At 39.4% G+C, this 21827-nt stretch overlaps 1 protein-coding gene across 2 annotated transcripts in view; it reads right to left on the reverse strand.

Moving 5' to 3' along the window:
- LOC112554315 (death-associated protein kinase 1-like) overlaps positions 1–21827 on the reverse strand; it is a 90365-nt gene that overhangs the window by 59117 nt on the left and 9421 nt on the right. For both annotated transcript variants that reach the window (XM_025222050.1, XM_025222049.1), the window contains exons 3-9: positions 11541–11679; positions 11249–11372; positions 9710–9785; positions 9316–9468; positions 8511–8556; positions 8170–8259; positions 7294–7413 (exon numbers count right to left, since the gene is read on the reverse strand). In XM_025222050.1, the coding sequence (XP_025077835.1) occupies positions 7294–7413; positions 8170–8259; positions 8511–8556; positions 9316–9468; positions 9710–9785; positions 11249–11372; positions 11541–11679 (748 nt within the window). The remainder of the gene's footprint in view (positions 1–7293; positions 7414–8169; positions 8260–8510; positions 8557–9315; positions 9469–9709; positions 9786–11248; positions 11373–11540; positions 11680–21827) is intronic.

The following is a 21827-nucleotide window of genomic DNA, read 5'->3' on the forward strand; positions in this document are numbered from 1 at the left end:
ATGATAGTACTAATCTATAGAAAAACAAAAAGGAATTAGAACAGTATGATTATGATGACTGAAATATAGTGGTTAATAAACAGCAAAGTCTACCTTACTAACCCAAGTAGTTTTGAGTACAGGTCTAGTCTCTATGCCCTCTAAAAGGCAACACCTAATACGGTCATACTTTGGTAAATTTTACTAAAAGAAAATGCTTCATATACTTCAAGCTTTTGTTGCCCAGAAGCTGTATGAGTGGGGGGAAAATTGGTATTTTAGGCCAAGCCAGCAGCTAAGGCTATATGAATGCAAAGCAGCCAGCCCTGTAAACAGATGCCACATGCAGATAAAGAACAGCATGCCTGGGATGAGAGCTGAACCCAGGACAGCCAGCCTTCACTGTATTGGTGACAGGCGCTAACTGTTATGCCACTGGACCGCCCTGCCCAAAAGCTGTAGGGATGCTCATTACATGTGTACTTAACCCTTATTTTAGTTAGTGCAAAAAAGTAGTACTTCTACTTGCCAAGGACAAATAAACATTATCTGACAATCATATCTGCAGGTAACAAAATTTCTATTTAAAGAAAAACTTGATACTTTCTCATTACAATAAGTTCTTCACCACTAAAATCTATAAGCAATAAGTTCAAATTAGCGTGTTTGATACAAATTGATCTTCTTATGACAAAGAACTCCAAAGAAGTATTAACTGGTACCACTGCTTGAAGAGCTATATATGACATGTCTGGTGATCAGACACTTCATTATTATCATAGTTATCAAGTCTTCTGCAATAAACAAAGCAGTGCAACAGCAATCATAGTGACTAAGGGAAGAGGTCAGTGATACTGAGAGATATTGGTAAACTGATATATCACCACATCAGGTAAAGCTTCACAATGTAAACAGAAAAATGGCAGCAAACCAAACCAACCAAAATATAAAAAAAGCCCAGGAAGAAACAAAAGAGGGGATTAAAAAACAAGGTCATGGCTGTGAAATAAAATTAGTTTGAGACAAGGTTCAACAAAAATTATTATAAGATTTTTTAAAATTTAATGACTGATTTTTGTATCTGGCTCCTAAGCAATTGATGATAAAAATAAAGGGGTTAAATTTCAATGAAAAATGCTAACATCTCACAAACAAACAATGCTACCAAATGATCTAAAAATATGCCAATGACAAGCACAGTAAAACAGTAGAAATGTGAAAAATGAGAGACATGGATGGGATGGAGTTAGGACTGGCGAAAATGGAAAGGGCACTTGAACTAAAGTGCCTCAGCTACTCAAAGATGCTCAAAATGCTGGTCAGCAGAATTAGTAAGGGTGGGCTGGCCAGACTCTTGCTCCACCACCAGGGAGTCTAGGGCAGGGTCATGACCAGGTGACCCCAATGAGCTGGGTGACCAAGCCCCGCAATTCACCTCCTCAGTGGTCTGGGAAAAACACAGCAAAGGGCAGCTACCATCACTGCAAGGGCAAGCCACTCTTGTCAAACACTCACTACACTATCAGACTCAAGAATACTATGAAAACAAGTTTATAATTTAAAAAAAAAAAACTATACAAAACACAGTGTGCAACCCATGAAAGCTGTCTTTAAAAAAGAAACAGAATCCCACAGTACATTCCCAAGCCAATGGAAAAAAAAAAAATTAGAAATGCTGCATCAGATTTATAAATTACACCATTAAAGAATTTTTTTTAAATGTGACTCAAAAATTGCAATTATTCCCAGTAGCATGTGTTTAATGACTAATTCATGCACACAATAAAATGTCAACATAAATAGATTCATAACTAAGCCAGTCTCATGCCTTTTTATGCTTAAGAAAACTGCATACAACAAAAGGATTGGACCTGAAAAGCAAATCTGAATTGACAAGTGATTGTAAAAATCCTGTAACTATTTCTATATGTTTGAAAACTACTTTTCAGAATAAGATGTATTCTACAGGGAACTAAGGAAACAACTATATGGGGATGCTTCAATGAGGATGCTCTTTACACATGCATGCTTCAATGCTCTGTAACAAACCTTTTTTGGAGGGCTTATTTTTAGTGATTTTGCAGTTTCAATGTATAAGTAGGTTTGGGATCACCGTGTACAGGCAACAAACAAGCAGGAGTAGGTATCAAAGTGAGGGTCAGAGGCAATGATGCTCTTATACCAGTGTTAACTTCTGCAGTACAAACACATCATGCAGACTGTCCATGACTTTTAACTGTCTTCATGCCCTGACATTAACATTCCCTATGTAGAGTTTTTTCCTAATGCCAATGTCTAACACGATAGAAACTTAAAAAAGTAGCTCAGTCATTCCCATAGAAGTGAACAAGCTCCCCACAACACAATAAATGATTACTGTACTTAATAGGATGATAATGCACATGGTGCTTTAGTGTAGGCTGCTGAAATTAAGTGAGGAACTGGCTGTTAACAAATGCTATGATCTAGAGAATTTTCCCCCTACCCCCAAAGAAGTAAAATTACAATAATACATGCCTTGAAGAGGCTAGCATGACTGACAACATTAAGACTAAACCAGAGTGACCACGCCAAGATGAGACACAAGAGGATCAGAGGGCTGCTTCTCTTCCACAATAATTACAGCCGATAAAACAAATAGATGGTTAAACATCCTAAATTCAGCTCTCATGTAGCAATAGCAGTAAATTCTTCTGATGTCATAAATGCTTTTTGGAGGCAAAAGGCTACACAAAATGTAGAACGACCAAGAAGAATAAGAAAACTATTTTGTGCCTATAACCTGTACGTCGCTAACAAAAGAGGTAACCACTTCACAGCACCATTGCCATAATCTGTATTTTCAACCCATTTCAATGCTCAACTATATAATTGCTCTAATCTTAATTTCATTTCTATTCCAATGCTCTAATCTTCACTTTATGCCTATACCAATATTCTAACTTATGCTTAATGCTATATCAATAGTCTAACCTGAATTTCATTTTTATACTAATACTCTCATCTGTATTTATCGGTATAAGTGTTATGTTTTAATGTCGAAATTTGATTCTCATGCTGATACAAGTGCCATAATTGCTACATGCCTCGAATCTATGCAATGATTTCATTTTATGCTTCATGCAATGTACCATTGTCCTACCATTTAAACCAAACAGAGACAATACAGAAACAACTATTCAGTTCCAAATTTCATGTTTGGATACAAGTTTTTCTAACACAACAGGCCCACCTCATGCCCTATTCTATGGATTAATGGTGTCATTCTGAACTAAACTGGCGCCAGCGACAATATAGACTCCAATTATATATATATCTCCACTCTGAGAGCATAAGAAATATTTCATGCCCAGATCTGTGCTCCAAAAGCATACCAAACCAAACAGCAATTTTATGCTCAAATCTGTTCTTTGATAGCACATCAAACCCCATTTCAAGCACATCTATGGACTAATGTTATAAGAGATGACAGTTTGTGTTCCAGTCGATGTAACAAACAATTGGTTACACTTTATAACCAGGTTGTACAATGCTAACAAAGTATATATATATTATTTAGGTACTAAGCATCCTCCAGGTCTATGTTGAAGTCTGTCCCTGATACTGCAGACCCATTGGATATAAAAGTGTATGTGACTTTTATTATCATTTATGTATGTCCAAAGGAAAAATTATTCACACAACACACAAATGGCTTGGCACCTGAGCATACGATCATACTTTGAACAATGAAAAAGGAGGGAAAAAAAGTAAAAGCTGAACATTATAAAAATACCCAAGGTATCATGACCACCTCTTCTGTTTCCCTGACATGCCTCAAGTTTTCACCTTTGTAGCTTAAGTTTCAAAATCACTTTGGAACAGTCACTAAAGTCTTAACTATCCCACTATTATCCATCCTACACAAGTGTTGGGCAAGAGGTGAGGGTGGTAAAAAAACTTTGGGGGAAATGCATTCTGTCACAAAGTATGACAACAGATATAGTTTGCAAGATAACAGTTAGTAATATAACAAGATTGTACGCCTCAAAGCTCCATTACATAAGTTTTTACTCTATGGTAGATGTGCATCTGCAAAAATGAGTAGCTATTTTTTATTATCTGTTACTTTTGTAATGTATAAATATTTATGGGTGTTTAATGTGTAACTCGACTTATTCTCTCAGTATACATGAACAATGTGCATGTGTGTTTAACATGGCTTATTCTTTTAGTGCATATGGACAGTGTGTGTATGCACATGTAAGTGCGAATGTGTGTGCATGAGTTAGGTGCAGTGCGAGTGGGGGGTATCAGAATTTCTTATGTGCTCCTGCAGTTTCCTTGCTGAATGTCTTGGTATTTGTCAAGTTATGGCTTACTTTCTGGCAAATTAGTATGACTGCAGCCAAATTAAAGCTAGCATTCATATTTCCAAGACTGCAAAGTCTAATAATATGTAATCCTTCCACTTTGATGCAGAGTCCAAAACAACCTTTGACCACATTCAATTAACATGTAGCTCTCTAAGTGAGCTGATTTCAGTTTAAAAGCATTTCTTTGTCTCTTCTCTTCCAACTCTCATCTTAAAGCACAAAAACATTTTTTTCTACCATATATGAATTTTCAGAAAATAAGAGAATCTGGTCTGCTAACTGAAAAACGATGATTGCAGCACTAATGGAAATGTGCAGCAAAACACAAAAACCCATCTTGTGTTGGTGTGAAGGCCTAATAATGGTTTCAGTTATTAGAGAACTACCTGACACCGGCCAGTAAATGAAAACTGAAATTTTACTGTGGATGTTTACAATACGCATATATAATAAGTATTGTAAATACACACTTACAAGGTTTACCAACACTGGCAAACACACCAAAGCACCATTATCCTGCAAAAGGAAAAGCAACTTCTACCTTTTTACCTTGGACAGACAGGACCTTAAGGCAGAAGGAAAGCAACAGACTGATGTTGAGATTACAAATCATAAAGATTATCTCACTGACAGAAATGATGGAATTTTCTTTTTAATTTTGAAGTCATTTCCTGTTTCTGCTGAGACGTTTATCCCTAAACTCCTTGGCAACACCATTTTCTTCTCTCTCTCTCACACACCCACAAAACCCCATCCACATTATTTTTTTCAAACATTGAGAGTAGCACGCATTTCCATCAGTATGGTTTTCTACTAGCACAGCTCCAATTAACAAACTGGACTTTTTTAAGATGGCTATTCCCCCTACCGTAAAACTTGACAAACTGGTATATTTTTATGTAACTTTATGCCTTAAAGATGTAAGCTGTGCAACTTTCGACCTCTAAATCTCACCTCTATATTTAGGTGTATATACCTGTGAACAAGCAGGCAAGAAACTTTCATTTTTCAATTTACGTTCAAAACATTCAAGCTGGACTGCTTAGTTTATAAAACGTTACCATCACAAGCAAGGTGTGATACTCACTATCAGCCTATGAATTCACTGAAACCAAGAGTAAACTACAATAACATATGATGAAAGTACTATCCAATATCAGGAGATAATACATTCTAGACCCTGCACATTTTCATGGGTTGATTATGTTGAAACTGTTAAAAACTCTGCTGGCCACACACGTAGTCAATTAGCAAAACCCTAACGAGGCATACCTCCCCAAACTTCATTCACATCATCAGCCCACACAAACAAGTCTGAAATTAAGGAACCAGTAAAAAAAAAATTGCTGAACAGATGAAAGATCAGTATCAGAGCCATTTAAGCCAGACCTTAACCGCTTAATATTAGCACAAAAGTACCCTACATTTTTTTTGTGTGTGCTGCTTACAGAAGCTAGACTTTGCTCCATCCTTTTGAGCATCATTCCACCACAGATCAGTCTATAAATGGTAAAGTCTCGAGGCCAAGGTGATAATCATATGCATCATTCACGTGCCAAAATACAAAAGGCTGATAGGAAACAAGGTTTCCAGTCAAAGTTAACATTATTTTCATACATGTTATCAGTAGTGTTCTTACAAACTGGTTAGCACAGTGTGTTTTTATTTCTAACAGCACTGTGTGAACATTCATTGCAGCATTAGATAAACATGAAACAACATCAAATGTAAGCAGATCATACACTGTGACAGATATAATATATTGAACATGGCATGATGAGCATGTTGTCAAAAACAGAATACTCTAGCACCCTAATAGTGATCAGTTATTCACTCACTTACATGCAATGTTACACAAAAAACAAACTATTGTGAACATCTGTTCAGGTATTAATACAGATATCAGTTTATGCATCCATGAGAAATGCTAAAGCATAATGGGAAAACATTTTTTTTATGGACGGATAGAAAGAAAGTTTATTTTTATATTTGCTGACATGCATGTTTTATGTGCATCAGCATTGGTTCTGAAGATGTCCAATACCAAATCCAACTTTTATTTTATAAGTAGTTACTTTTCTTTTGTTTATTAAAAAAAAATTGTTCAAGCATCCAGGAAATTCATTAAGTGGATTGCTATCTATTCTTTTGCTCTTTCTTACCCCCTATTCAGAGCACTCATCTAAGTCAAGTGATTTGTACGAGGCCGCAGGACATAAACTTGTAGTGTGAGTGTGCATGTTTATAAATATGCCCAATATAAATTGATTTGTTGGTTAAGTGCACATTGTGCATTTCTTTTAATCTAAGATTAATTCATGCTGAAAGAAATACCTATTTACAGCTAGAATTTTTTTGACACAGGGCAGAGGTGTCATAGGACATGTGCAAATGATTAAAGAAAAAAAAGACCCTGGTTTCTGGCACCAGGACTGGGACTGGTTGTATCATGTGACCAGAGTCAGCAGTCTATTAGAAATTTAATTAATTAAAATGAAAACATGAATTTATTGCCTACCTCATACCTTTTTTATCATATTCTTTGCTATCCTTAGAAATACATATCATTTCAAAATGTGATATAATGCTGTCAAGGAGCAGCGAATAGCTAAGTCACTATGAGAAAAGTGTGCTGTTACTTGCCAACAAATACATGTAGAAGTTGAAAGCCTTAACAATACATAACATCCCCCACTTCCTAACCATCACCACCAAAAAACCCACACAATGAATATTCATTGATCTAACTAGGACAGTGATACTTCCATTCAGACCACTCTAGGAAGCTGCTTCTATAGTTAGCTTTATTTTCTCCAAAATAAAGTTGCTTCTACAGATTTTCTGCTAAAAATTCTTGGCTTAGCCTGCTCCCACTGATGTTGACAGACCATCAAACTTTCCAGGGAAAAGTAAAACAGGAACAGTTTAAAGGAACCTCAAGAAACTGAAAATTACTTACCTCTTCATCTAAGTTGTTTCGACTGCTAAGTGTGTTGCGGCTGCTCAATGTGTCAGTGCTCTTCCGCAGCTGTATACTTTTAGTGAGACGATTGCACAGACTCACCACACGCATTGATTGCTAGAGAAAATATTTTTTACAAACAACAGTTCCACATCTGTTCTTTTGCAGTTATTTTAAATCAACTATTACCAGAGAAAAATATAAATTTGGCAATGACTAGAGCTGCATATGCAACATGAATTGAAAGGTCACAAATGTATCCATTTGAGAATTTTCCATTTGATAATGTCAAATTCTATGCTTTTTAGTTATCACTGTTAGCCTTTCAACTAAACGGTATACACTGAAAAATATTTAAGGTAACATTAAGGAAACTACACTATAAATATATTCCAGGTCTTGAATCTCTGTTAAGATAACCTGAAAATTGTTCTGAAGTTCTAAATGTCAACACATTTAAAGACATGTTTCAATGTAGTAAGGACACATACTTTTTAATGATCAAATCATTTTTATGATTTAAATTTTCCTATACATTGGGAAACTAACACCACAGAAGATCGTTTGGTTTCCTGTCACAACAGCTCAACTAGAATTTAGCATCACAGAGATGTCAACATAGGGCTGTGTTTACAAATTCTACAGATTGTATGCTGAATTCAGTGGAAACTCAACACCAATGTATAGCAGTTCCTCTAAACTTTTTCCCCCATCTCTTTGTAGATTACTGATGAACAGTGCTTTGTAAATTGTGTCAACAAATAATGAATATATTTACACGTGTATACAAACAGATGTATGTATGAATGTACACCCACAAATGTATCAGCACAAGCAAGCACACATATGCATGCATACAACAACATAACCAACCTTCCATCGTTTGCGTGCCATAAAAGACTTGAAGTTGTCAATGTTGATCATTGCTGAACGCCGGGCTATAGCCTCCCTTGGTTCACTGGGCTACAAAGATGTATTCTAAATAAAAACTTCAAACATGCTGGATTCTTTTCTTGTTACATCACAGAATCACAAAATTTTAAACAAGAAATATACCTGGTATTAAAGCAAACAACAAGAAGCCAATAATTATTTTCTATTTACTTCTGAATAATTGCCATGTCTCACTGCCAGAAAATTGAAGTTAAAATAGGTTCTCTTAGTGCAGATTTCTTCTTTTCCCAATGATACTTTCTGCTTAAATGATGCCTCACCTTTATCCATGGATGATTCAGACAGTCGTTCACACTTCCTCGCTTACTGAAATAGGCAAATATAAATATTAGCAACAAATTTGTCAACAGTTCTTTTGTCCAATCAGCCAACTTTATCATGACATGCAAATTTAACTTCCCAACTATTTTTCCTTCCCAAGAACAAAGATATAGATCTTGATTAGGAAATTTTTTAAATAACTGCAAATCCAGCTGCTGATCAGCAGTAAACTCTCAGGCCGTCCAGGATGTCATGATTCTGTAAATTGGTGGCTACATGCTCTTACAGAAAAATTAAAGCTGGGTAGAAAATAACCTTAAAAAAACCAAAATCACAACCCAAAACAACATATGGATGCAAACTATATTTTCGGTATTTTCAACCATAACAAGGAATATTTTTCAAAAATGCCTAAGTAAAGACATGAAAGGAAACATTAGTCACAACGAAATGGAACAGAGTGTAAAGAAGACAGAATCAACAAAGCTGACACACAACAACAAAAAAAAAAAATTAAATTAAAAAAAAGTAAGAAATACAAAAGGAAAAAATTTAGGTTTTCATCTGAGAAACCCATTGAATAACACAGTGCTTCCAAGGTAAATACCATTTTTAAATAAACCCATATCATATTTCTCATTTGGTCTCTGCACCTTCAGCAAATGCATCCCAAAATTAACATCAACATTGTAGCTCAAGTATTATAAAATTTGTGTTCATTTTCTTTCTAGCTTTGCATTTTTTTTTTTTTGGTCTCTTTAATTAAGATTCCACTTCTTGCACAAATAACAGGACAGAACTTACCGTGGATTTTTTATGAAAAGCCTCTTTATAAAATCTTTAGCAAGGTCACTTGTATTTTGAAAAAGATCATGATCAAAGTCAAAGTTCAAAGCAGTGATGTTATGGTATGTTTCTTGCAAGGTTTCCCCAAGGAAAGGTGATGAGCCACTAAGCCTGCAGAAAAAAGCAAAGCAAAAATTTTGAAGATGGATATAACTTGCAGCTGAAACGAAAATTTATATATTACTCATGTGTTTTTAAAACTATGAAGTGTTTTTCTGGGAGGAAATTGTTAGTTCTTACTAAGGGATGTACAAGGTGATCTTAAGACTAGAACATGGCTAATGCTTATGCATTGTTAGTGGTCAATCAAGTCTATAATTATAACACATGAAAGAAGATCATATTCACTCACAAGATGTAGGTTATAACACCCACACTCCACATGTCTGTGGCCAAAGACAGGGGTTCAAAGCTCACAACCTCAGGAGCTAGGAAGAGAGTAAATGCAGAAAGATTATAAAAACTGGATGTGGTAAGACAACATCCAAACACACACTTTAAGAAAACAAAGTGATTTTTTTAATATTTGTCAAACTGCATAGTTTGGTCATGTTGTCTGGAAAAATTAATTATTTTGGATTCTTCCAAATTATGAGACAATTTTATGTCTGCCATTAAAATAACTATGTTTATATAGACACAAAAGAAATAACAAGAACACAAAAAAGTGAAACCACAAAGAAACTTATCCACTTAAATTTCACTTTCACATACAAAAAAATAGGGAGAAAATCCACAACCTGCATTTTCGTCAAAAAATATATCTGCATGGACCATGGCAGAAAGGATTTTTAGCCAGAATGACTGAATGCAGCTGCTACTCTTTTGCTATGAGGGAAAGCAAAAAAGTTGCTTTAAAATTATCTCACATCAGTCACGTGACTTGCCTCGTGTAGTCTGCTACCCACTCTTGATTACAGAAAATGCCAAATAACAATAGCAGTAGCTCGTGAGTACGAAGATGAGTTTGTTCTTACTGTGTGTGCATCGCATACCAATAGGAGAAAAGTATCTTTACATTGTTTTTCATTAAACAAACAAACAAAAAGAAAAAGATCTAAAGAGAAACTGTGTATTTTATGATGTGGTACCTAGCTTTTAAATAATTAGAAAATTGTAGAAAATAAGCAATGTTTTAACAATTTGTTTTGATTTAGTGGCATACGATAGGTATAAGCAGTCACAACTCTGACTTGTGGGAATGGTCTTGTTTTCTCACTATTAAAACCAAGCATGGTTCAAAAGGAAGTTTAAGCCCTTTTCCTTTTTTGTAAAATTTGCAATTTCGTTTCTGCATTTAAATTTAAATATCCTTTGTTTTTATATAAAAACCAAAGCATGATTTTAAGAAACCCACAGAACTTGCTATTTGTGTGCACAACACTGTTGCTTGCCTCAAATTCTGTCAATTTTTTAAAACATTCTTTTGCTCTGGCCATAAGGTCATGATTATGTCATGTGTGCTTTGCTCTTTAAAACATACTTGAGGGTGTGGCTCAGACAAGATTATGCAAGAATACATTTCAGTGAAGTCTTCATTTTGTGTACTCACCACACTAGAAACAACCCCATTGACTGGATGTTAAAAAAAGTTACTCCATTAAACTTTGAAAAAGATGTGTCGAAACAGAAGTAAAAACCCTTTCTGTCGTGGTCCACTGATATACAACCAAAGATTGATTAAAAAAAATAAATAAAAATAAACTTGGTATGACATATTACCAACTCTTCAGTTAACTATATAATATTTCATAATGACATGCACTTAAATACACTACCAAAATGACAGGACTGGTCAATACTTCACCTATTGGTTTCAAAACAATTGCATCATCTTTGACAACTTCAGCACTGAGTTCACTGTAAACTAAAAAAATGAATGTGTCATTACCTATAAATTCAGCCGTGCCCATCATGGCACGTACATCGTCTTTGTCATTGATTTTGCGGGCCAAACCGAAGTCTATGAGCTTGATCTTTGTAGAAGTCCTATCAAGCAGCATAATGTTTTCTGGCTGTGACACAAAATATCAGAAGAACCAAACATCATCGATCCATGCTTAAGAAAAAAATATGTAAAAGTTTCTTTATATTAAGCTGTCATAAAGAATAGTTAATTTATATTTTCCCTAATATCTACAGACACAATTGTATTCATATATGTACATATAAAAGCCTCTCACCTTAAGATCTAAGTGAACAATACTGTTGTCATGCAAATGCTTAAGCCCCTCCAGTATTTGCTTGATAAAAGCTGAGGCCTCCTCCTCACTTAAAGCCTCCTTCTCAGATATGTAGTCAAACAGCTCACCACCAGACACTCTGTAACAATGAATTAACATTATTGTCAGATAAATATAGTCAAATAGCTCACCACCAGACACTGGAATAATCAATGCTATTGTCAGATTTTTTTTTAATTCATCCTACTAGATGAAAAATGAGGAAAATGGATTGAAATATGTGAGCAAAATCATTTACTTTTTCACAAAGTATATGTCACTTTCGATGATAACATCAGAAAATTAAAGGAACAGCTCTTGAAGAAATAAACAGAAACAATGATTAATCAAAGAAAGAAAGAATACAATGAAAAACCCTGGTGCACCCTTTGTTCCGTTTTATTTTATTCTCTATAACAGTTTCAGAAAAAGTAAAAGGCAAAGGGTTTCTGGTAGCTATTGAAATTCTGAACTGTAAGTGCTACACTTTAAAAAAAACAACCTATATTTACAGCTTAGCCGCCTTACTGATAAATCAGATGCAGATTACCAGAAATTTCCCAGTTTGGGTGAGCTTTGAACTTATGGCCCTTCCCCAACACATTTTGAAAGAAAAATAACATTACTAAAAAAAAAACCTCATTCTCCTTCACGTTCATTTCTTTTCAGCAGACCAGGAAGAATTTAAGTGTAATCAGAAAGCCCTATTTTTATTTTTGCTACCAAAACCTACTGATTATGGCGGAAAAAGAAAATTAAAAGGAAGGAAAAAAGTGGAGGGATAAAAAAAAAAAAACCAACTTTATAGAGCAATTTATGAAGAGGATGTGAACAAGAAAATATAAAATTTCTTTGTAACATCACGGACGAATGAACAAGTCGGTGCTACGAGTCCGTGGCAACACCGACTCGCAAGAGCCCTAATCAAAGCGATAAAGCGGTAACAGGACACATGGGACGTAACTCTCGCCTTCGGACCACGAGTGATGTCCTGAAGTATCTTGCCCAAGTGCCACAAACAGGAGTCAAGTAACTTGAGGTGTAAGCTCATAATTCTCCTCTTGCCCCCTCAGCCCCAAAACGTGACCAGAGAAGTGAGCTGCTCTGCTGGTACCGAGCTAGGATTTGCCAAAATGAAGAACCACAGAGAATTGAAGGAGAGTGATGTCCCTTCGCCTAACTGGATATAGGGTGACTTCTCTCTCCGTCACTTTCATATTTGCCCATAGATCTGTGCGAAGTTTTGTGTCCAATGCTCATCAGTACATATGTTACGATATTTGCTACGTTGCTGTGAGGATTTCTGTGTCTGCGCCACTTTTCATCTTTACCTGGGCAATTTTATTTCTACTGTCACATCTGCGCCATCTTGCCATTACTGAGATTTTAGATCTACACATGGCAGTGTCGACTTTAAAATCATATTACGTTCCTGCAGGTGCTTCAGAAAGATTTGATGTCGAGCTATCACAGCAAGCTTTTCGTGCAATACAGACAAGTTTGCCATGACTGACATCAGGTATCTCCAGGAAGCTCAGCTTACAATGACCGTTAGCGTGTTGCTCTCACAAGAGTTGTTAACGGAACGATATTTCTATCTGATAACGTTGGGCCAATGTACTGAATATTGCGAGATGAGCTTCTATACAAATATCAAAATAACTTTAAGATATTTTTGGATGCAGAACTTTAAATTAAATAGACCATAGCTGCATTTTAAAAATATGCATTTACACGTGCTACCCCTATTCCCCAAACCCCCTGTCCATGTGAATTGACTTATCAACAAACCCACCAACAGGGTCTTATTCGCTGGACAGAAAAATATAGAACAGGTGTTTTTTTTTTTTTTAAAATAACGTTCCTGAAGCTTGGCCCAAACTTAATTAGGTCTTCTAGGGCAGGTGCAATTATCGAAGCAGATTCGTCAAAAATTCTTTAGAGCAGGAAGAGAGGCGTGTTGGCATACCAGAATGTCAGTGGAGCCGAAACATCTGCTTCTGTGCATCCATGCTGATCCTAACTAAACGAAAATATTTCTGATACCCGCAATCAGACTGGGTGCTATCAGAATAACGAATGACAAATTGAATAATGTGTTAGGTTGAACTGGATGGCTGGCTTGTTGATCTTAATGCGTAATCTTATCTCTATGTGGGTAGAGTTTGCTCTAGCACACTTTATTACCGATTCAGTAATGGTAAGAAATTGCATCAGCTGAAACCCTATTCCTCAAAACTTCGGAGTAATATACACACTTTTTGAATGAGTTTGCTCTAGCACACTTTATTACCGATTCAGTAATGGTAAGAAATTGCAGCAGCTGAAACCCTATTCCTCAAAACTTCGGAGTAATATACACACTTTTTGAATGAGGGTATTGGTATGTGTTTGTACCACTTGCAAGTTGATAGCGATATATAAAAAAGGAGTAAGTCCAGACTAGCTAAAGTAAACTTTTATTGATAAACAATGAGATTAATACTAGAGTAACATTTATTAACATATAGATATTAATAAAAAAATAAACCCTTAACAATATTTGTTAGGTCGTTTATCCGCCAGAAGGGGTACGTATGACCTTCAGTACTAAGCTCATACCCTACTCAAGCACCTTCTCCAGCGAGGACAGATTAGTCTCCCCTATTCCAAACAGAACCAATCCATTACTCGAGTTAACGTCCTTGTTTGCTGCAAGAACATTCCAGTTACTCCATCAAACTACTGGAGGCGGACCACTATCCAGCAAATGGCCTCCTTTATCAGCAACGGCAGACGACGAACTCCCCCCGGCCCCAAACCTCCCCAGGATAATACCCGAGGTTGCAAGGACAGACATCGTCTACTGTACCCACCTGTGGCCCCCTGAACCCCCTTCCACAACCCACCCCATACATCGTTCTATTACAGCTTTGCACAAACATCGTCTGGCTGTTGCTCGGTCTCCTGCTGCAATTATGCGGAGGTCTCAGACCGCCTGCCTCAGCCGCTGGTGGCATCAAATTCCCCCCACCTCTCTACCTTCAATGTCAGTAAAAGCTATCAGTTAAAAGGCACACGAAAGGTACAAAAAAGATGCCAGCTATCCTTCAGACTTGCGGTTTTAATATTTTTAGTTTTTTTTTTTAAAGTGGATAGCGACCCTACGGCTGTGCGCTACTCGGTGTAGGTGCGTGTGTGAAAAACAAAAAAACTCAATGTAATGGTGCTAATAAGGCAGATTTATTCAGCGCATTTCTCTATTGTAAAGCAGACTCAACGCGCTTTACACGAATCAGACCACCTCTAAATACAGATTACACTACTCATTGCACACCTTCAAAAACATCAACAAAATTATACAGAGACATAGCAACAGAAAGACGTGTGTGTCGGTGATGGAGTGGAGAGAAGAGCGAGTGTAGGTGAGAAAGAGAGAGCCTGTAACGATTAATCCCGTCTGTCTAAAATGGCTTAATATGTAGGACCGTATGTGTGTACTACGTACCTATATAAGTATATCTGCACGTGTATTTAAGTATCTGTGTGTTTAAGTATATCAATAACTGTCGCTAAAGCGCTGGCTTGCTGTGTAGACAGAATTCAGCTGCGTATCCTCTATGAATGTGCAATGTGAACGTTACGATTGTGGGGCTTGCAGCCTCGCTTAGATTAAGGGTTTTCGGTTCGTTAAGCGCAGTTCAGTCACAATGATCGTTTCAAACTGTCAGCCATCACTCACTGTCAAAAATTCTGCCCACCTCTTCCCAGTTTCTTCAAAGAACTTTCAAGCGAGAAAGAGGATCAGACGAGATATAAGTGGCCAGTTACACAACAAATTTCTAATCTTACACAATGTCAGGTTTAAGATGTACAACGCAATTTTAGAACATTAAAAACTAAAATTGTTTTAAGAAAGTTTTTTTTTAATAGTTTAAGACAACTTTCGTTTCCGTCCGCACTTTTTTGTATGCACTTGCGCAACGAATCTAAATGACAGCCAAAAAAGTCGAAAAAGGGTGCTGGGGAATCTACTGATGTGTGTATGGGAGAATGACATAACAGCTTGCAAGAGTCGCCATCACAAATATTCTCTCAAATCTTTTGTTGCGCCAGCTCCTTTGCGTATAAAACGCGCCTGTAATGCGGGGAAGGAGAAAGGGGATACTTTCCCTTGAAGCCGAGTGCACAATAGCTACGGCTATCATGTAAACGGCTAAACTGTTTATAAGGTATTACCAAGTTTTGCTGATTGGCATGCCATTAGGCATCCACCTAGTGGTTAACGTGCACTGTGCGTCCTACCCCCAGATCACCAGGAAGAGTTGTGCCTCCAGCTCTACAACTGATTCCTTGGCTTGAGTCGGGTCAAGCGATGCCGCAAATTAGCGTCCAACAGGTGATGCAGTAGCTGATTGAATGCAGCAATGCCGATATTGCATCACAAACCCAATGCCCGGAAATTAGCTTAGCGTTATAGCCGTTGTCATGACAACTGATTGCGGCTGGAATGGAGTGCGACGGGAGCAAATTACGATCTCCACGTGGTGGCGCAGGTCGTCCACGGGTCACGAGGCCGTGCGCGCACGTGCAGGTCGTGATGCCAGTCACGCAGCCTCCCAGCCTCAGAGCAGGTTGACCTGGCTCTCCACGCCCTTTCATCCTGTCCAAGAAGATTGTCGCAGCCGTGATTCGCTCCACCCCCACCCCCTCCCCCGCCACCGCCCACACACAATGTTCAATGTCCCGATCGAACTTCTAAAGTGGCCGACAACGTTTAGGTCTTCTTGCCGTCGAGGCGTCAGCTGATATTTTCACCTATTGCTAGTTTGTTGTTTGGGTTTTTTGTTGGTTTTTCCTTTCGTGTAAGAGCCTAATGAAACATCTGCAAAACACAAACCGAAAACGTGTAATGACGCACTAACCAACAGCTATCGACAAACATCTGGCGTTTGAAAGGACCACAAAATTGCTTCTTAATGTTCGTGCACATTTAAACAATCTTCTGCCCACCAGAGTGTGTGTTGGGATGGAGGGTGGATGTCAGTGCTTGTATCGTGCATGCAAGCTTGCACACACTGGCACTGACTGCAAAAATGACGCAAAATGCCTCAAACAAGCCCTCAACCTCAAAACGATTCTCTTAGTAAGCAAACTAAGGATACGTATAATAGCTCAGTTTCGGCGAGCTAGTAGGCGTCGTGCGCAGTGTGCTTTTAAAATGTATCACGTAAAGAATATATTTAACGATAAAGTACTAAAATGTATTTTTACGAAGCTGTCACCTCCCCCCCCCCCTCCCACCAACTTTACTGTAATAATTGTTTTCGTTACTTTGGCGGGAGGTATAAGTGAGAAATGGTAGGACAGCTCTGACTGCTTTCATTTCCAACAGCTGTTACCACATATTGTTTGGTGTGTGTAGGAGAGTGAGAGAAGGTATAGCTCTTATAGCAGGGCACGCGGCTTTGCAATGGATTTTTCTGCCGAGAACCCTCCTAGATGAGGTCCCACCAAAAACGGCTAGAAGAGTTCATTTTCGTCGTGATGACTTTCTCTCTCTCGTAGACCTGGTGATCGCGTACTTTTAAACTCTGCGGAACTGCCAATGCCCAGAAACACCTTATGACCATCCTCTATCAAAACGGATGTTTACGCTCGGATAAAACGTGTGAATTCCCTCTCTTATTCACACACACACGCGACTTTATTTATAAGCTAAGCATTTGAGCTGACTGGTTCTAGATGGCCATCAAACTAACATCTGTTGATATTCTGTCCACCTAGCCCCTGAACATCACTTGCTTCTCCGCTCCTTCCATTCTTCATACATGTGTGCGTGTGCATAAAACAATCACCACAGTGTGTCCTGCCAGTATCTGTCCGTGCTAAAATGACTACAGCTCACCATATTTGCCAGGCCAGAGCAATGTAAACATGCTGATGGGTCGTATGAGGTCTCGCGAGTGCGTCTGTCTGCAGCAGGTGTAAAAACATCTCGATAAACATCAAGCTCACGTCAGCCGGTCACCTGATCATTTTCATCTCGTGTCACGTGGACGAAGGCGAGCCCCTCGTGCTGGCCAGACCAGAGATGAGTATGGTGTCACAGTTCCTACACGTCAGCGCCTCGAGGTCACTTTGTGATGACGTCACTATTCTTACACACCTCGGTACCTCGAGGTCACTCCGTAGTGACGTCACACATCCTACAGACGTGTGATCAGTGATCTTACATTGTTTATATCCCTTCGTACCTTCATCCATAGCTTTACGTTCTATTCTTGTACCTTATCTTTATGTTGTTCAGTGTGTCTATACGTACCTTGCTGTCCACTGACTGTTATCTTTCATTCATCATTATTGGTCTGCGCAGAGAGTGCGATCTATCTTGGTCTAGATGACGCGTATTATAAGTTCATATTATTATCATTTCTAGATTTAAGCAGCAGTTAGCGACATGTCATCTGGGCCTTGGCATGACCTCGCACTCTCAGTAGAGGATGCTACGTTTAAAGTTAAACCAAGACAAGGGATTTTCTGCCTTACCTTGGCAGCACGAAGTTGCATTACTGGACTGCTGGCAGACGAGTTTTTCCAGTTAACTACTAAAACAAGGCAGTTGTGTACAAAGCTTCCGGTTCATTCACATTTCAGATTAACTACTATAACGAGCTTGTGCAACGCTTCCGGTTTAGTCACATTCTTTGTTTAGGCTCGCCTAGACTAACAGCGAACTTCGCAAGAGGTTAAGCGTTGGTCTTGGCAGACAGACAGCAATCCACCTATACACATCCATGTTGGCAGAAATCCACAGCAAATTGCTAAGCCAGCTCTCGTTTAGCCCCCATGGCTGACTAAACAACTAGCGCAGGTACCTCAAAAATAAAAAAAGTGACAAGAGGTCACTGAACATGATCAAAGAAGACTACCTATTTCACTCACCACAGCCACAAATCGAATGAGGGTCCATCACCAGACACATCTTGTAGCATGCGTGATTTTGATTTTGAAAATGTTAAATGACGATAAAATCATACGTCTGTGTAAAACACATTTACCAAACACAGCATACGTGTAAACGTAGTGGAACTGAAGAAGCCGAGTGGTTTGTAAAATACTGTGTGGTGCAAGCGAATATAATCACGTTAAATCCTTTGATGAGCGAGAAAAGGCAGGAAGTTAAAGTAGATAAAGAGAAGTGAAAGCGAACAAAAAAAAAAAACAAAAAGGGATGCTGAGCGCTGGTCGGTATGAGAGGAGGGAAAGGGAGACCTGTGGACGGAGGAGTAAATACACAAAAAGACCAAAAACGGTTCTCTCGTAAAGCCTACTGACAACAGAAACAGCGCTTGCACGTCTAACTCAGCGCAGCTCCTGAAAAAAATGTGTTTGCACCTGGTGCATTCTCTCTCTCTCGCTCGCTCGTGCGCGCATTACAGCAGCATCTCGCACCTGGCTAGGTAGTTAGAACATCCTTTCCACTAAAATAGTGACTCATAGCCCTTAAACCAAAAAAGTGGAAGAGTGAGGAGAATGAAGTGCATGCACTGTACAGCTCTTCACTCGCTAACAACTCTGCAGAAGCCAGATTGTCTAGCTTAACGTTCTGTGTGAGATATAAAAGTAAACTAAAAAACCTGCCAGCTGGGTATATTGAAAGCGTGTGTGTCATCTAAGCGCTTTACTCTTAGCTGGTCCAGCATTATCGTGGTGAGAACTTAGATACCCGCGTCAATTTGTGAAATAACATACCCTACAACTCTTGGCGGCTTCTGAAGTCATGCCAGGTGCGATAAAGTTCTATTCTCGTCGACCTCTCGTGTCAAAATACCTCGTGGTCTAGTCACAATTAACGACTACTTTGGCCTGGGTAGTCTGATGTTTTGTAAACAAGATGAGAAAAAAAAATAATATATGAATCCAGGAGGGAAGAGCTTATTTCTGGAATGGCCCCCTTTCAAATGTATTTCCTTCCCTGTTCTGTTCACACACACTCCACGCTTTACGGTTCATGTTTACGGGAGGCGGTTCAAGGCAAAGCAGTGACATCTACAAAGGAATATTTGCAACGCTAACCAAATGAGAGGACCTTCAACACCGTGCATTACCAACAACGGTCGCTGCCTTGTCCATGGCCGATGAATGTTGGAAGACCTCTTTGCTGCAGACCTTAGGGACGGTGGTCTCATCTACGCCAGGGCAAGGCCCGGGAACTGGGTCGTTGCCCGCCACCGCGTGGAACAGAGGGGTTTGTTCTTCAGGGCTCTGTCAGCGCGAGATTGCATCGCATACCTTCTGGGTGAGAAGGGACGCGCGCTCGTGCACACACACACATACAGTTACAGTGCGTTGTACTTCGCAGGGCGACGAGGCTGGATAATCCAACCGAATAAACGATGGTATGATATCAGGAACTGACGGTAAGGAAGGAAGTGGCGAGGACGGAAGCTCAAGCGAGGACGAGAAGTGAACGCAAGTCTTCGCATGGCCTGTAACAATGACTTTAAAGCCAACGGAACCGAGTGGCTTGCTTGGTCTGCTTATGCCGGCTTTGCACTGTCCGACAAGACGCAGCTGAGGCAGAGAAGCGCTGATGACTTAACAGCCGGACATCAACAATACAACAAAGGTTCGTCTTACTTCGGTCGGGCGATTTACACAGCTTGCCACAGTTGAAACTGAGCGCGTCCAAACTCATCTGACATTTTCCTAACCCTTCACACGTAAACGCTACCTCCAAGCTTCTACAGGCTTTAATTGCAGGTATTGCAGGCTCAGGATTTGCGCAGCAGTTAAATAGTCAACGAGGAGGAAGACACCTTTTTCTTTCGGGTCCGATAGTCTTTTCGGAAAGCGATGAGTACAGAGTACCGATGTAGATGGCAATACGAGTGCAGAGTACAGGGGCTTTCTACGCAGTACGCCGCTATCCGGACAGTTAACACCAGGTCAAATAAAATGGTTATAAACAGTTATTATCAGTTAAGCCAACTGCTGGGCGTCAGTCAGCTTAGTTTCAAGCCAACTCTTACACTGGCTCAGAAAGTTGTCTGAAAAGGGGACATATCTGAAGGCGCTACAAGTCTGAGACTTAGAGACTGCTGCAAATGACGGCACCTCCTAGGGCAGTGGTTCTTAACCGGGGTTCGATTGAACCTTAGGGGTTCAGTGAGTCGGTCTCAAGGGTTCGGCGGAGCCTCCGCCACGGAGGTCAAGACACACCCGCAATTCGTGATGACACTAAAGAAGGGTTCGGTGAATGTGCATATGAAACTTGTGGGTTCGGTACCTCAAACAAGGTTAAGAACCACTGTCCTAGGGTGCAACAGAAGTCCCTTGATCCTCGGTGGAATCCGAGGGGCTAGGACATAGCACAGTTAGCGCCAGCTTCTTTACTTCGATTCCAGTCAGAAATATAGTGAGGGGAAGAAGGAAAGGTTCTAGATGCGTGATCTTAAATGAATGCAACAGCAAGTACCTTTCGATCTTAGACAGGTAATCAGAGGAACTTGGGAAGTTACGTCAGCGGGTTCAGCAAATTTAAGAGTATCCCCGTGTTTCCGTAAGTCAGGCGAGAGACTTTCTCTCTCTCTAACACAAACACACAGAGAAGAGCAATGAATCCCAAGAAAATTCTAGTCAAATGGACGCCCAAGGACTAAACCAATACCAAGTGGTGTCGCCGTTTTTGTTGTTGTTGTTTGTTTGGTTTTTTTTTTTTTTTTGTTACGTTTATGGTGGTAAGGTTAGAGGTTATAACTCAAACAGTCCAATGCCACTCCTAAAAAAATGTACTTCAGTTCATTTGCATCAATCTGATCTCAGCCTGATAAAACGTTCCACTGCTGTTACTTCTGCAGCTTTAATTTTTCTCGCGTGATCTGCTCTGATTATGTTGTTATGATCGATCTAGCAGAAGTCGGCGACATAAAGTGTTCTTCCATGCTGGCAGCATTGTCTGCGTGTGTGATGATCCCACCGTCAGCAGCAGAGTCCGACAAGAGGCGGGCCCGACCTTGAAGGCAACAAGGAGACGTCTGTCGTCTCTTCTCACGAGTTTCCCTCGAGAGTTTACTTTGGCTGATCCACGTGGCGTCAGCTTCCAGCTCAGGTGTTGGGACGATGATGACTCTTGCGAGCGGACGGGCGGGACCCCGCTTAGGTGCTACGAGTCTGACGCAGCCTCTTTCAGGTACGCTGGGAAACTTCATCACCACCACCCGCTTTTCCTACGCCACCCAACCTTCCGCAGGCCCACACACACAC

This window comes from Pomacea canaliculata, linkage group LG13 (assembly GCF_003073045.1).
Source record: "Pomacea canaliculata isolate SZHN2017 linkage group LG13, ASM307304v1, whole genome shotgun sequence".
Classification (NCBI taxonomy): domain Eukaryota; kingdom Metazoa; phylum Mollusca; class Gastropoda; order Architaenioglossa; family Ampullariidae; genus Pomacea; species Pomacea canaliculata.